This window comes from Gavia stellata, chromosome 3 (assembly GCF_030936135.1).
Source record: "Gavia stellata isolate bGavSte3 chromosome 3, bGavSte3.hap2, whole genome shotgun sequence".
Classification (NCBI taxonomy): domain Eukaryota; kingdom Metazoa; phylum Chordata; class Aves; order Gaviiformes; family Gaviidae; genus Gavia; species Gavia stellata.
In genome coordinates, this window is record NC_082596.1 from 51,675,578 (window position 1) to 51,693,405 (window position 17,828).

At 41.5% G+C, this 17,828-nt stretch overlaps 1 protein-coding gene across 1 annotated transcript; it reads right to left on the bottom strand.

Annotated features, from left to right (window-relative positions):
• Positions 1–1,483: 1,483 nt before the first annotated feature.
• LOC104261647 (histamine H3 receptor-like) lies at positions 1,484–9,968 on the bottom strand. The gene is made up of 3 exons (XM_059815427.1): positions 9,680–9,968; positions 6,877–7,043; positions 1,484–2,278 (listed from the first exon to the last, which is right to left on the bottom strand). Exons 1-3 carry the CDS (start codon positions 9,966–9,968, stop codon positions 1,484–1,486), a joined length of 1,251 nt encoding a protein of 416 aa, XP_059671410.1.
• Positions 9,969–17,828: the final 7,860 nt, after the last annotated feature.

Consider the following 17,828-nt stretch of genomic DNA (forward strand, 5'->3'; position numbering starts at 1 on the left):
TACTATTTAAATTGACTGTTCCTCTTCATTGTTCTGTGCATCAGATTTCTCTTTCCATATTTTATAGATTTCTATATATACACAAAGAGGAGAAAAAATTATATAAAAGGAGAGGAAAAAAAAATTAACCAGTGACTCTCACCCGTCCGTGAAAGCCTTCTGGGTGAGTTGTAAAACCCAGCACAAGGCAAGAAAGTTTGGCACATGGAATGGGTTGTAACCAAGCTCCATTGCCTTCATCCACTCCTTTCAGCACTGCATATCCACCCGCATTGTTTATTAATAGCTGCTTGAGACACCTCTCTGTCACCTTTCATAGACCTCTGTGAATCCCATTCTCAAGCAGCCAATATGGCCCTTGTTCAGTGATAGAAAAAAATCCAGTTTGATACTGGTTCAGCGGCAGAGAAACTCCATATAATGTCACAGTAACAGGACACAAAGAACTGATCTAGTATAAAAATCACTCTGTCAGTTCAAATTCGTTCCAGACATTTTGGTGGAATACCTTTGCACTTGCAAAGCTTTACATCTGAAAGGGTATTGTCTATTCTCGCACAGCCAGCCAAAGTCATAAATCCAGCATGAACTTTGTATTGCTTGCTCTGCTAAATCAACAGGAATGTGATCATGTGCCCAAGCCTGGCCTATCTTTTAGGTAATCAAATAGTGCACAAATCTGACACTAAATATCATTTAAGCACGACCAAAGAGGCAGCCACTGACAGGAGAAAAGACAGTCCAGGTGAAGAGTAACAACTATTTACGCCTGTGACAATTTTGACAATCAACCTCAAAATTCCATTACCATGGAAACTTTCATTCTCGAAAATCATCCAGGATTACTAACTTATGAGTACTGTGTCCTGCAACACCAGGCATGGACTATATTAAAATTAGAAAAGAACATATATGCTGGATAAGGCAGTCCATCCATTTGCGTATTGCTCACTGTGGGAATTAAGACTACAGGGCACTATCTTGTCTTCATAATAGTTTTTAAAACAAAATTATACTGCTCCTGTGAGTATTTATACAACCTTTCAAAAATGTAGCAGAAGTGCTTCTTCACTGATAGCTTTAGGATCACAAATAGGATGTAAATTTTAACTCAACGCATACAAAAACAGGTATATCCCTCCAATAAACCTCTATGGAGATATCTATAAAAGAGTTCTTTCACAATACCAGATCTATATTAAAAAAGTAAAAAGTATCTCAAAGCCACAAACCAAGAAGGACATCCAGTAAAACCTGTTATTCTTTCCATTGCACTAGATGGTGTTTAACCTGGCATCATACCAGCAAAACCAAAACCCTGAAAAGTAGCAAAATCAGGGCAAATACATGACTCTGCTGCACTCATAACCAATGCTATCAGTAAACAAAAGTTTTTTTCTCTATCTCTGTTGAAGATAAATATGAAAAAATAGCACTAAATAAGAGAGGAACCTCTTATATGTAAGTCATTTATTTTAATTCTCTAAATAGAAGGTGTTTTACGTGATCTCAACATTGCAAACTTTTTGGGACATAATATTCTCATGAAAGCCATTCGAAACCTCATATGACAGAGAGGGTAAAGAAATGGATTCAGAGAGGAATTGAGCCACAAAAGCCAAAAGGTTATTTCATACAGGGAGTTATGGATGCACTTTCCCTGGCAGGCCCCACGGATAATCATTAGTAAAGTGTATGGGGCCCAGCAAAAGGCAAAGACACATACAATTATGGCAAGCGACTTCGCTATTTTCTTGTCCCGCTGCAGCTTTGACCCAGTCCTTGAACGGAAAGAAACAGAAAATTCCTTTTTGAGAGCCGTGGGACTGGTCTGTGTTGGAGATGGACAGTTAGCCATCACTGCTGGTCTCCATGACTTCGTTAATGATGAAACACTGTCTTCTGCGTCGGACAGAGAAGGAGATGTTCCTGGCCTTGGCAAGAGACAAAATCTCCAGGACAGGCTGCCACTCCTTGGAGACTCGCATTCCTGCAGGCTGACATGCTGCTGGCGCCTCTGGATGTTGTGGAAGATGTGCACGTTGAAGTAGGTCACCGAGAACAGCGGCAGAAAGAACTCCAGGGTGGACGCGCACAGGAGGAAGTACCAGTTGTCAAAGAACTCAGCGTAGCAGTGATCTGCCGCTACCACGCTGTATCCGGCCACGTGCTCCCAGAAGAGGATTGCCGGGCAGTAGAGGAGGAAGGCAAAGACCCAAATGGCCACCATCTTGATGACAGGGTTGGATGTTATTCCTTGCTGGGCTCTATAAGATACCTGTGAAGGAAAAGGACGTATGACGTATTCAGATAATATTTTGGAACAACTATCTCAATCTCAAAAAAATATCAGCAAGCAAAGTAAATATAATACTCGTTCTGTAATTCCCCAGACACCTAGAACATCTTCACTTAGTATGGTCCTGAAAAACTCTATTAGTCTTGCTCATCAATTACTGTAACTCTGTGGTTGATTGTAATAGTTGGCATTGTAGAGGAGCAGAAATTACTATGGCTTAACCTACCGTTTGGATTCCAGGTGTGAAAGGACATGGCTTGTTCTCATCACCACCACAGTATGGTAGCAATAAGGAATCAATTTATGATTCATGAAATGCCCAGGCTCAGAGGAGAGTGAAAGCAGCTGTGGGACTTCCTTCCTGCACAGGCAAAAGTAGAAGCCTTCTATATTAGACAGGTTGCCATGAGAGACTGCAAACACTAGACAATGTAATTTTTAATACAATTTCCTCTTACCATAGCAGAAAAATCTATCCCATGCATATGCTTTAACATCCCTTACTTTATTGAAACATTCTGTTTTAACGCTCCCTTTACCTTGTAAACAGCTCATTGTATTACTGCAAATGTTGATGAGTTTATGTCCACCTAGACTGCCTTAATTTACTCTACTCTCTAGCCATAAATATCTATCTATGAAAAAATCATAGAATCATAGAATGGTTTGGGTTGGAAAGGACCTTAAAGATCATCTAGTTCCAACCCCCCTGCCATGGGCAGGGACACCTTCCTAGACCAGGTTGCTCAAAGCCCTGTCCAACCTGGCCTTGAACACCTCCAGTGATGGGGCATCCACAACTTCTCTGGGCAACCTGTTCCAGTGCCCCACCACCCTCATAGTGAAGAATTTCTTCCTAATACCTAATCTAAGTCTACCCTCTTTCAGTTTAAAGCCATTACCCCTTGTCCTATCACTACATGCCCTTGTAAAAAGTCCCTCTCCAGCTTTATTGTAGGCCTCCTTCAGGTACTAGAAGGCTGCTGTAAGGTGTCCCCGGATCCTTCTCTTGTCCAGGCTGAACAACCCCAACTCTCTCAGCTTGTCTTCATAGGAGAGGTGCTTCAGCCCTCTGATCATCTTCGTGGCCCTCCTCTGGACCTGCTCCAACAGGTCCATGTCCTTCTTATGTTGGGGGCCCCAGATCTGAACACAGTACTCCCGGTGGGGTCTCAGGAGAGCCGAGTAGATGGGGGGAAACACCTCCCTCGACCTGCTGGCCACGCTTCTCTTGATGCAGCCCAGGATACGGTTGGCTTTCTGTGCTGCAAGCACACATTGGCAGCTCACGTTGAGCTTCTCATCAACCAACACCCCCAAGTCCTCCTCAAGGCTGCTCTCAATCCATTCTCTGCCCAGCCTGTATTTGTGCTTGGGATTGCCCCGACCCACGTGCAGGACCTTGCACTTGGCCTTCTTGAACTTCATGACGTTTGCACAGGCCCACCTCTCAAGCCCATCTAGGTCCCTCTGGATGGCATCCCTTCCCTCCAGCATGTCAAACACACCACACAGCTTTGTGTCATCAGAAAACTTGCTGAGGGTGCACTCAACCCCACCATCCATGTCGCCAGCAAAGATGTTAAACAGCACCGGTCCCAATACCGATCCCTGAGAAATGCCACTAATCACTGGTCTCTACTTGGACATCGAGCCCTTGACCGCAACTCTTTGAGTGCGACCATGCAGCCAATTCCTTATCCACTGAGTGGTCCATCCATCAAATCCATGTCTCTCCAATTTAGAGACAAGGATGTCAGGCGGGACAGTGTCAAATGCTTTGCACAAGTCCAGGTAGATGACATCAGTTGCTCTTCCCCTATTCACCAACACTGTAACCCCATCGTAGAAGGCCACCAAATTTTTCAGGCACGATTTGCCTTTAGAGAAGCCATGTTGGCTCCCATCAATCACCTCCTTATTTTCCATGTGCCTTAGCATCGTTTCCAGGACGATCTGCTCCATGATCTTGCCGGGCACAGTGGTGAAACTGACTGGCCTGTAGTTCCCCAGGTCTTCCTTTTCTCCCTTTTTAAAAATGGGGCTTATGTTTCCCCTTTTCCAGTCAGTGGGAACTTCACTGAAATGCCACAACTTCTCAAATATGATGGATAGTGGCTTGGCAACTTCATCCGCCAGTTCCCTCAGGACCTGCAGATGCATCTCATCAGGTCCCATGGCCTTGTGCACCTTCAGGTTCCTCAGATGGTCTCGAACCTGATCTTCTCCTACATTGGGCAGTTCTTCATTCTCCCAGTCCCTGCCTTTGCCTTCTGTGACTTGGGCGGTGTGGCTTGAGCACTTGCTGGTGAAGACTGAGGCAAAAAAGTCATTGCATACCTCAGCCTTCTCCATATCCCAGGTAACCAGGTCCCCCGTTTCCTTCCTGAGAGGGCCCATACTTTCCCTAGTCTTGCTTTTATCACCAACGTACCTATAGAAGCTTTTCTTGTTGCCCTTGACGTCCCTGGCCAGATTTAATTCTACCAGGGCTTTAGCTTTCCTAACCTGATCCCTGGCTGCTTGGACAATTTCTCTGTATTTCTCCAAGGCTACCTGTCCTTGCTTCCACCCTCTGTAGGCTTCCTTTTTTGTGTTTGAGTTTATCCAGGAGCTCCTTCTTCATCCATGCAGGCTTCCTGGTGTTTTTGCCTGACTTCCTTTTTGTTGGGATACATCGCTCCTGAGCTTGGAGGAGGTGAACCTTGAATATTAACCAGCTTTCTTGGGCCCCTCTTCCCTCCAGGGCTTTATCCCATGGTACTCTACCAGGCAGATCCCTGAAGGGGCCAAAGTCTGCACTCCTGAAGTTCAGGGTAGTGAGCTTGCTGCGCGCCCTCCTAGGTGCCCTAAGGATCTTGAACTCCACCAATATTAAGAATTAAAATCATGTCATCCAAACTTAGGAAAGACAAGAGTTAAAACCACCCTTGTAATAGCCCAGCCACTATGTACAATACATACTTCCAGCTCTTGGTCCCCTGCATCTTTCAGAGCACAAGATGATCAGTTAATGAGAAGCTGGACAATTTTATTTCCTCCATACTGTTCAACATTATTCATCCCGGGCTTTACTCAGACCCAGAACTACTACCTTCCTCATCAGCTTCCTATGCTGTTCATTAGCACAGCACCTGCATGCTATACAAATATTAATGAATGGTATCTTCACAACCGCATGTGACACGAGGGGCATTGTCCCTATTTTACCAGTAAGTAACAGAGCAGTGATGCAGTGTTACACACATTATTTTAGATTCTGTTTTAAGCATCTGTAGCCTGAAGATTCAGACTCCTTTACGTCTTACAGCAGCATATCATCTCAGACCACAGCAGTTCTGCAATAATGAATTTACAGCCCTTTGCAAGACCACAAGCATCTCAATTTAGTAGGCAGAAAACAGGAAGCTCAACACAGCTTCACAAAAAGTTAAGTCTGAAATGGCTGGCCTCTGGCCACAGGCTAGGTTTGCAGCAGAGGCAGAGGTGGATCACAAGTCAATGAGGAAGCATGATAACTTGTCGTTTAGATATCAGCCCTATGTTACAGACTGCTGGACTCACTCCACCCTAATTACCTAGAGGAGAAAACCAGAATGTGATCACGTAAATGAAGACCACCAACAGCACGTAAGAACATGGAGCTCAGTTGGGTTGCAGAGGCCTTTTTAATTTACATTTCTCACATTCTGAGCTCTCCAACTTCATTAATATTTTTCAATAGTACTATTTTTTAAATACAGGGGTTTTCATACTTTATTTTTCAGCTTTAAAAAAAAAAGCAGCAACAACCAACCCTAAAAGCACAACACTGGGGAAGAAGAGAAAGAGATTAGGCATTGTATAGCACCTCCCAAACAAGAACCTCCCAATCTAACACAGCCCATGTCACTCAAGCTAGCAGACTCATCAAAAGCAAAGGATGTTGATCGTCTTCCATCTGGACCAAACACCAGGTAGAGCTTAGAAATGGTGAATGATAATATTTACCACTGGATTCTCCAGATAACTTCTGAAGCAGAAGAATGATAACACTCAAGAAACACCTCTTACCTCTCCGCTTATTTTGATTCATTCTTCCTTTTGCTTCAAGGGTTTAGTTTCCACCCAAGTACTTCTTGGCAGCACATGTCAATCACCCCCTGCAATAATGCAGACCCTCATCTGATCTTCAGTCAGTCCATCCCACATCTCTCTTCATATGTTCTTCTCCTTTTAAAATTTATCCCAAGCCTAAGCACATTCTTGAATCAACCTAGTTTCATTACCACTCTTCCAATGACCAAAGACCAAGTTCTCCACACTCCTGCTGCCCCTTTTCTACCTTGACCTTCCCACCTCCTCTGTAGTGTAATTAAATAGTTTCTAACCCAGGAGGCAGGAGGGAAACATTGAAATCATAGGCAAGGCATTGTCCTATCTCTAAGTCCCAGTGCAAAACTGAAGCATCAAACTTTCTGCAGAAAAAAATAGTACAATAATGAAGGACTATTTAGCTTCTAGTGTTATTGTGAACACTCAGAGTTTTATAGAAATCTCAATATTTATAAAGAAATAATTAGAAATGTTCTTCTTACAGCTTTTGTAACTGACAGGAAACGGTCGTAGCTGATAAGGACGATGCTAAACACTGAAGCTGTGCACAGGAGATAGTCCATAACTAGCCAGAGCTTGCACAGGCCTCTTCCCAAGTGCCACGTCCCTGTCAGGGCATAAGGGATGTACAAAGGCATACAGAACGCACCTATGGAAATAAACCAAATGCACACGTCAGTCAGCACCGCCGGCAGTGCTCGTGAAAGCATAGAAACATTTCTGTGGTATCTGATAAAAGCACAATACTGACTGGAATTGCCATGTGGAAGGCTTTGTATTCTCATGCAACCATTGAACATTTGACCACAAACTAGGCACCAGTAACTTTCTTATCATTAATACCTTTCTGAAAGGTGTATCGTGTTTATTGTGTATCATTATTACCTCTCCTGTTTATTTCCCCTGCTAAAGGAAGGAGCAGCTGACTTTTTTACCTGCTGAAGTAAACACTATTCTGTATTAAGCTACTGAAATTAAAAGAAACAAACAAAAAACATCTTTTTCCCCCCAATGTAATTTACTAACTGTTTTCTACAATAAATTCTAATTGCCATGCTTCTATCCTCTTAGAAGCATGATATGGTGTCCAAAAATGCTCCGGAAGTAACTTTTATAGAAATACAGTATGAATTTCGGACTAATCTTTAAAACTATCTAATCAGAAGGCTGACAAAAACTGCACAGTTAATTAAGTACACCCAGTTTAGCATTTCTTCTCATCATAATTCTTCATCATAACCACTTTTTGGTGAGCTGATAGGGTATTATCTATGGGAACACACCAAGCAGTGGGAACATACATGAGTGACCCACACCCATGGCTATCTAAATTTAAGCTGTTAAATCCAAATGTGGTGAAAGTGCCAATGATTCCATTTTAATGGATTTCAAGGTGATTACACTACACACAGTCACAATGCAGCCATGTGAGGCTGAAGAGCTAGCAGTGTAGTTTGCTGTGACGCAGGAATGCGGTGAACAGCATCAATGCTGCAATGAAATGGAATCACTGCATCTACAGAGCAACTAACACTTGCTCCTTCCAGCAAAAGGTTATATTATACATTTTAACATTCATGGGAGCTGGGGGGTGGGGGGAAGGGTATTATTTCAACTTTAGATTTACTTCATGATAGTGGGTACTCCTGCAACAGGTACCGAAGAGTATCTTGAGAGTTTCCATTTCCCTAAAGATCTTACTTTTCCTGTTTTTTCTCCCTCTACTAAGAATCAAGAGATATCTATTCAAATCCAGCTATACAGACATAAAGCAAAAGTTGTTCAAGGTCAAAATCAGATAGATTTAACATAGCAAAAGAATAAGCAAAGGGCTCTGCAAGCATGAAAGTGTGTGCTTTTAGCAATTAGGATGAAGTAGAAATTAAGGATAATCTAAGTATAACCTGAATCTAAATAACGTAGCTACAGAACTATAAACCAGTTTGACTCTAAATTCTGCAAAACTTTTGACCAAATTTAGAATGAAAAACTAAACATTCAGGTAAACATAGTATCATGAAACAAAAATTCATGGAAGTTATGTAATGCCAAGCAATCTCTACTTCCTTCTTTGATAGAGAACATTATTTACTTTGTACTTTTCAGCTAGATGCCAGTAGTTGTTCAATATGGTGCTAGACTGTAAGCAAGATGACAGAACACCGCTCTGTCCACTGGTTTTCTGTTCACTGCTGTGGTTTTTTCCCTGTGTACCATAGCCAGACAGCAGGCAGCAAGAGCTCTGTGGCACAACAAGGCAGTTATAAGCTGGAAGAAGTCACCCGTATGGGGGAAGGGATCAAAATGTTATACAAGGAGATCTGGACGTCATGAGGCCCAGACTATTAGAAGCTGTGCCCTGTAACAGAATTTCTGACACTGGCAATAAATTTAAAGAACAAAGACAGTTTCTTCAGTTCTTTCAGTATCCTTTTTAAAAGTGTAGGTAAAAGAAGTAGAATAAAAACAGTTTCAAAATATTTTGTTGTGGTGTGACAAGTCAGAATATAGATTTCATTAAATAGCCACACCTGTTTAAAACCATCCTTCTGCCTACTCATTAATTTAACCAAGACTTATCTGAGACACTCAACACTTCACAGAACATTTCAATACATCAATCTTCAACTTCACATCACACTAGTATTTTAATTGTACTTTTTCTCAGTAAAAGTTTCAAAATAAAATGTGTTGCTATGTATAAATACGTATGTATAACATCAAACTTCTTAGAAAGTCTTTGATTTGTTATTTTTATTTACCTATACAAACACATATTCCTAAGGTATGACTCTAGATAGAGCATGTACAGCAAAATGTTGAAAAATACTATTCATCACTATTTAGTTGCAAACTTCAGATGATTATCTGTATTATGTGAGAGTGGATTAAAGTAGAAGATACAAACCACATATGCAAGATCTGCCAGATAATATATGCTGTATTCGATTTAATGATCTAGACTTCAGACAAGACTCTTCACAAACAAGTCCCATTCTTTGTTATTCCACATTGATTCATGCACAGTAGTCTCTTTTCCTGAAGCAATAACATTAAACATTACCTGTTTACCTGGCAAAGGACTCACTTCCTATGATAATGTATTTCTGAAAAATAGTAGGCTGCTGACACTTAATGCAGTTTCCACCATTCCTGACCCTTCCCCTAGACACACAGCTGGGAAATAGTTCTCTTAGAAGAAACCACACAGCGAAAAGAAACCCCCTTGCTTCTCCTAAGATTCCTAGGAAACAAACAGTACATGCCTCCACAGCTGCGACTTACCCACTGCAAAGTCAGAAATAGCAAGATTGAGAAAGAAATAGTTACTCCGGTGCCTGAGATTTCTGTCCATGATGAAAGCAAGGATCACCAGGGCGTTTCCAAGGACGGTGACAAGAGCTAGCAACACCATGAGGAAAGCCAGCAGCACCAACACGCCCAGTGAAAACTGGGAGCTCGGTGGCGGTGTGGACAAAGTCTCGTTACATGTTCCAGCCGTATGCGGAGTTGCAGCAGTGATGTTTTGCATGTTGCATATCCAGGTCAGTTCAGTCTGGGAAGAAATTCGCATCTGGCAGCGTTATCCAAAAGGTTGAGGTTCATAAGGAGTATAAACAGGATGGGCCAAAAACCCAATAAACATCCAAAAAAATTGACTCAGGAGGGGAAAAAATTAAAAGTTCTAATGCTAGATAAATCTGGTTTTCCTAAGATTTTTTGAACCATGTATATCTCTAGAAGAGTTACCAGTAAGAAATATGCAGTTTTTCCAAGCTCATATTTTAAAATGCAAGTTCTTCTTTATGCAACCTGATCCTTATCTGTGGAGGTCAGAAGGGCTGATTTGAGATTCTCTCTTGCCTTCCTCCCTTCCTCCTTCCCTCCCTTGCAGAAGTGTTTTGCTTGCTAGCATTATAGACAACAATTTTTTCTGGAAATTTTTTCATAATATTGGGTACTTATCCTTATGAGAATTTAAACTACTTTCTAATTTCATCTTTGTTTATCTAGTGTCATTGTATTTTGGCAAGTCTGTGGTCCCCTTATATTGTGTTATGTCTTTTTGTTGACCAAAGGCATGATCAACTTTGTTGTTGTTCCTCTTTCTGTGGACCCTAGGGCTGAAAAGTGATGTGCTGTAAATAAGCATATACACAATTATTTACCAGAGCAGTTAACCAGTAATGATCCAACCCTCAGAGACCAGTTTCAAAGCTCTTAGCGGAAGCCCCAGTGACACAGCATTGGCTGCTGCCATCCCAGAACCAAGGAATGAAATGCTGACTCCCTGAACGTGAATGAGAGCTTGGCAATTAACTTTAATAGGACAAGGCTTTTCTTTCCACACTGGTGGGAGAAATTGTGTGTCTTCCACAAGTGCTTATATTTTGTGTGAGTAATGAAGCCACTTGCAGAGAGCTGTGAGTATTCCACAGTTGTAAAAATTCAATCATTTTTATTATGGGTTCTAAAAACACTTTGGTGTCTAATTTTAGACACTTAAATTTGAAAAATGTTGGCTGTCATGTCTGTGCTTCTGTTGTGGGAACAAATTCATTAGCATTTGCCAAGTGCTTTTGCTAAATGTTTGAATGGCAGCAGTACAAAAAATGCAAAATTTTATTATCCATACAAATATCTTCACAGCATGCACATCCATTATTGCTTTAAACTTTATTTCATTTCCAGGTAATGCTGGCAATGTAGAAAACACACTTTGGCAATGACTACTAAGTAATACCACCAGCCTTTCTTCTGCTAGCAATACTGAAGCTGATCTACATGAAGTTTTTGAGGTCCAAGCTATCATGTGATTGAAACAAAAATATAGTGGTGAGCAAATGTAAGGTCAAATTAAGGATTTGGAAAAGTCTGTATTCTGTCTGTCTCAACTGCCTGTAGCCTAAGGAAGAGTGTAAGAACATGACAAAACACACTGCTAGTGTGCTTCCCATGCCTCCAGTGACTTGTGGCTCAGGGTGCCAATATGGAACCAGCAGTGACATTCAATCATTCTATTTTCACTTCATCTTTTAAACAGTCACCTTCTTACCCCAAGAATTTCTGCTTCTGCATTTTGTTGATAATGAAAGACATCACAGAGCTCCTACAGGCCTTCAAGGAGGGTAACATTCCTTCTGTGACTGCTTCCCTGCATTCAAATCCAGAGAACAGCAGGACAATTGCCAGGGATACTGCCAAATCATGGATCCTATATAAACTGTTACCATGTCCCAGTTATACTATTTCTTTCCTCATACCTAATGCAACCAGTCCTTTTTGACTGGTCTCACCCTATCATGGGAGCAACAGCTCATTCCTGTGCATTTAAGGTGACAATCCCTTGGTAAGAAGCACTGAACCTAGGGCAGCTCGCATGCACACAATATACCTGCTGCAAAGCTTCATCAGTGAGTGCTCAGAAACTGCACCGAGTCACATAACCTAGAGGAAAGTACGTAAAACGTTTTCTTCTTTTAGACATGCGGGTGCTCACCCTCAGTCAGGAAGGGGTCCTGGAACAGTTTTCCCCATACCCAGTAAAACAAACAAACAAACACACACACACACACACTTTACTACTGGAAACTTTTGAATATACTTTTGATTCCTAACTTGCCCCTAAATGGCCAGAAATGCCAGCTTGAGCTGGCAGGCTTTCTACAGACTGGCCATCTATGATGAATCAATACACAGCCACCAGTCCCAGAAGAAAAGCACTTATTATCATCTCCTGAAAGCCCCATGATGACCCAAAGGCTGCAAAAATCTTACAAAAGCAGAAAAATTATAGATCCAAACTGTGCTCCAAAAGAATATCATTTTGTAAAAAACACACAAATAGACAATCCACAAGGCTGAAAGCCACTTTTTGTAGCAATTGCAGTTAAAACCGCATCCTCTTAACAGCAAACCCCTTCCTCAAGTTTTATGCATTTTTTCTTCAGTGAGAATCTCTGCTAAAATAATTGAAGCTACAGTGGCAGTTAAGTTACTGATGTAATTTGCAACTACTCTGCCTTAGAATGGTGCAATTACAGTTCTTTGCAAAAGTGAGTATAATGTTTTAGACTTTTTTTCTTCTCTCTCAAGCTGCTTTACAAAGTATAAATAGAAAGGTTCTCATTGTATCGTAACCCAAAATCTTCTGTGCTGAGGAACTGAATTAGAAAGGTATTATAAGTATTAAATGAGGAGGCTGCCTACATAATGGCTACCAAGATACAATGACCACATCCTCACTTTTGTAGCAGGCAACAGATTATCGCAGTTTATATATAACATACATTATAGCTGTGCTGTACCTTGTTAAGGTAAGATATGGAGAAGAATCTAAACAATTAAGCTAAGAAATATGGTATCATTCTGAATTCCCTGCTTTTCTTTGACATTTTTATTTATTGCTGCAAGAATTAAGACATCAGCTTACGTGTAATAAAGTTTAGCAGTCCTAGAGTCCCCCGGGAACCTGGAAATTCTGGGCTCCATTTCTGGTCCAAGTGGACACCCCTTACAACTTTTCGGTCTGTTACTTGATCTCTTTGCTTCAGTTTCCTCAACCCTAAGAGGAAGGTAATGTTTAGCGAGCTGCCTAAAATCTGAGGGAAATTCTGCATTAATTAATAAAGTATGTCAGTGGGAGAGAATGAAACATACACTCTCCAAAGCACCTTTACTCTGTTAGTTAAGATAACTCATTTGGGAAGCAAGGAAGCCAGATTTCAGAGCCTCCAAAATCAAGCTGAAGACAGGAATCATCCTAGCTGAGCACTCTACCCATACACTCTTCAGTCTCAAGAGGAGACTCAGCAGTTTCACTGTTTTTCCGTAAGAAACAGCTGACCTTGCCAAATAGCTTAAATCCTAGGGTGCTTCCTAGGAGTGTATAGCTACCTAATTCCTTTCCATCTCCCTCCCTCAATGTTTATTCTTGGAGCTAATGTAGATCTAAGTTGGTTTCTCGAAATCTTAGATATCTAACTCTTCCACACCGTGCTTGGAAAGCCTGTGTGCAGCAGAGCACCTAAAAATATGGTAGCTACACTCATGTGCGTTGTGAATGTACCTCCAACATCACAGACCTATTTTGCATGAGTCATGATGCCATATAACTGATCTGTTCACATCCAGAAGATAATCTACACCAGTCAGCAAGTTTTTTTAAAACATCGGCAGTATAAGTGAAGTTTAATAGAAGATCCAATACGTAAGATTTTAGCAGAATTTTTTTGTGTGGCTATAACTATGATTAAACCAGTCTAGAACACATGTCTAGCTGGAAAAATATCTGAAGTACACAATAAACTGCTGATTTTTCACTGGCATCAGGGCAGCATATGAACTGTTCAGTGATAACCCTATAAAAAGATACGCAATTTTTATTCAAATAGACATGCTAGACAATAAACATATAGCACAGATTAATACACCAAAAGGATCCACAAGTTAATGTTCCAGCTTTCTTTTCCCCTCCTTATTCCCCAGGCGTTAAACAAGAACACATCCTAAACAGTAAAAGAACCACCCTGAATTACCTGCTTATTAAAGTGTTCAGACTTTGCAATAGCAAGAAATTAATTACAAACAGTCTAGAATTGCTATGCTGCAATTAGACAATTGTCTTCACTTTTAGACATTAAGGGCAGTAGATTTTTAAAACAAGAGACCTTTCCATATTTCAGCATGGAAGATTTCCAGATATATGGTAATACATTTAGATGAAATGTTCTGTCTCATCACCACTTCTTGAAGAGAAGCTTGGAAGAATGACAGGAGTTCTTTTTCATTGCTCAACTGTCTTGAATTCATTAAGGCTCTTCTATCTGAAGTCTCTGTTTTACAGAGAAACCACCTGGCAGTTCTTTAGAACTAAATCCTCTGATCAGAGCTCAGATACAAACTCTAGCTCTTGGTCCAGTCACTGAAGTTTGAGCAACAAACTAAAATAAATCATTCTGATACTACCTTGTAGGATCCTGTAATGGATACTAATGTTTCAGCCGTACTCCTGATCCATTTCCAGAAGAGCAAAGCGAAAACAGTAAAAGAAAGACATAAGACAGAAAAGAGTGGCAAAAAAAGATTAAATAGAAGTCACAAGCAAACTTTTCCTGATGGTGTTTGATTCTTCACAGACATATTTTTATGACAGGCAACTGTACTTTAAGTATGAATTAATGCTATAATAATTTTCTTCTTTTTTTTTTTTTTTCCAGATAATGGAATTTGTAACTCTTCCACAAGTAGGGGATATGTATACAGCTTATATTGTCTTAAACAATGTTTAATGTGCCCAGGTGGCCAAGAAGGCCAATGGCATCCTGGCTTGTGTCAGAAATAGTGTGGCCAGCAGCAGTAGGGAAGTGATTGTCCCTCTGCACTCAGCACTGGTGAGGCCACACCTCGAATACTGTGTTGTTTTGGGCCCCTCACTACAAGAAAGACATTGAGGTGCTGGAGCATGTCCAGAGAAGGGCGACAAAGCTGGTGAGGGGTCTGGAGCACAAGTCTATGAGGAGCAGTTGAGAGAGCTGGGGTTGTTCAGTCTGGAGAAGAGGAGGCTGAGGGGAGACCTCATCGCTCCTCATCGCTCTCTACAATTACCTGAAAGGAGGTTGTAGAGAGGTGCGTGCTGGTCTCTTCTCCCAAGTGACAAGTGATAGGACAAGAGGAAATGGCCTCAAGTTGCGCCAGGGGAGGTTTAGATTGGATATTAGGAAAAGTTTCTTCACTGAAAGGGTTGTCAGGCATTGGAACAGGCTGCCCAGGGAGGTGGTTGAGTCACCATCCCTGGAGGTATTTAAAAGGTGTGTGGGTGAGGCACTTAGGGACATGGTTTAGTGGTGGACTTAGCAGTGCTAGGTTAACGGTTGGACCTGATGATCTTAAAGGTCTTTTCCAACCTAAACAGTTCTATGATTCTATGGAACAAATTTACAATATTTGGTAACAAATACTATTAAAACTGCTGCTTCAGTTTAACATTATGTATTCTGTTAGGACATTATTTTTAAAGTTAGAGTTGTTGCAAGCCATTTTTGTAATCTCTTTCCCCTGCTGGATCCCCCTTGCTAGTTCATATACACGTAATTTCTTTAACGCAATCCGATTTCTCATCAGGTTGCATCGTCAAGTTCTGAACTGAAGAACACTGGTGCTCCAGTCTGATTCAGTCGCTTTTCAATACATTTCTCTAGATTCTTATTTATAAAAGTTTAACTTGCAGGAAAAATATTAAAACATCATAGTTTACATTGATAAATAAGATTATTACATGGTTTAGCGGTTGGAGTTTAGAATATCAGTATTTATAATAATGCACTTAACAGGAGTATGGCAATTGTGTCCCTGACTTATTCAAAAGCAAAGACTGATCCCACCCTTGTTACCTGGTAGGGGAGGAAGCTGTGCCAAATCTAAAGCAGATCTTCTGTCAGCACACTTCAGATAATGGTGCAAAAACTCATTCCTTTCCCACTGTCAGGGGTACTTTTGCTGATTCTGCTTAAGTTCGTTTCACCACAGAAACCTGCAAAAATGGTGACACATACCTAACAGAAAAGGCAGATCTTTCTCTTTTCTGCATAGACACATACTGAAGGCTACAACTTCTCTCTTAGTATCTGTAAACCTTACTCCAAAATAAAAAATGGTACTTATGTCAGCAACATAAAAACTAAATGGTTGTTAGTTATCAAAATGACAGGGTTATGATGATTACAAATTGTCTATTTTGGTCTCTTCATATTTTTTAATAAATAAAGGAATATCAATCTAAAACTACTATAGTTCAGAGACAAAAGATGTCAGTACTTCCAGACCATTCAAGAGCAATACACTGGCTTCAGAATAACATACTTCACAAGCACATACTTCAGCACTCTCAAACTTATCAGAGATACCAGTCTATCCAAGGTTAGACTACAGGAATCTGCAACTTCCACAAATATTATGAAGTATAATTTCACTTTTTTTTTTTTTTTAAGATATCTGCATATTTTTCTTGAGCAATGGCTTATGGCGTCGGAGTACAAGTGGCTTAGGAAGCAAGCCAGCTGCTTCTAAGAGTAGCCTGACTTGGTTTCTTTCTCAGATTCTGGGGGACCTCTGTTCTCCACTAAGAGAAACAGAACATTTTATAGCCCAGTTTCTAAAGAGGTTAGGTTCTTGATTTCTTTGTTTACAAGCCAAATGCATTATAGGCAATGATGAAAATGTGAGGATCAAAATATATTCCATGTGGCTGCTGCTGCTCTGCTCTACATGCAGAGTAAGTTACTTGTGTCCTTTGGTTACCAGTCCCAGTGTGAAAACTTTTGACATCTCAAAGACTTCAACTGCTGCATCAGTGCTACATTTTTGATCCTGACAGGTAACAACCACTGCTACTCTAACATTTTTGGAATTGCAGAATCACAGAATCACTAAGGTTGGAAAAGACCTGCAATATCATCAAGTCCAACCATTACACACAAAAAAAAAAAACACCACACCAAAAAAAACCCCCACCCACCCACGATAACCACCACACCAAAAAAACAAAAAAAACCCAAAAAACCAAAAACACACCCCACCCACACCACACAGCACCACGCCCATCAAGCCACGTCCCACAATGCCATGTCCACACGCTCCTTGAATACCTCCAGGGAGGGTGACTCCACCACCTCCCTGGGCAGTCTATTCCATTGTGTTACCACTCTCTCAGTAAAGAACTTTTTCCTAATATCTAGCCTGAACCTCCCCGGCACAACTTGAGGCCATTTCCTCTTGTCCTGTCACTAGTCACTTGGGAGAAGAGACCAACACCCACCTCTCTGCAACCCCCTTTCAGGTAGTTGTAGAGAGCGATGAGGTCTCCCCTCAGCCTCCTCTTCTCCAGGCTAAACAACCCCAGCTCCCTCAGCCGCTCCTCATAAGACTTGTGCTCCAGACCCCTCACCAGCTTCCTCGCCCTTCTCTGGACACGCTCCAACACCTCCATGTCCTTCTTGTAGTGAGGGGCCCAAAACTGAACACAGTATTCGAGGTGCGGCCTCACCAGAGCCGAGTACAGGGGCACGATCACCTCCCTACTCCTGCTGGCCACACTATTTCTGATACAGGCCAGGATGCCGTTGGCCTTCTTGGCCACCTGGGCACACTGCTGGCTCATATTCAGCCACCTGTCAATCAACACCCCCAGGTCCTTTTCTGCCGGGCAGCTTTCCAGCCACTCGTCCCCAAGCCTGTAGCATTGCATGGGGTTGTTGTGACCCAAGTGCAGGACCCGGCACTTGGCCTTGTTGAACTTCATACAGTTGGCCTGGGCCCATCGATCCAGACTGTCCAGATCCCTCTGCAGAGCCCTCCGACCCTTGAGGAGATCAACACTCCCGCCCAACTTGGTGTCATCTGCAAACTTGCCGAGGGAGCACTCGATTCCCTCATC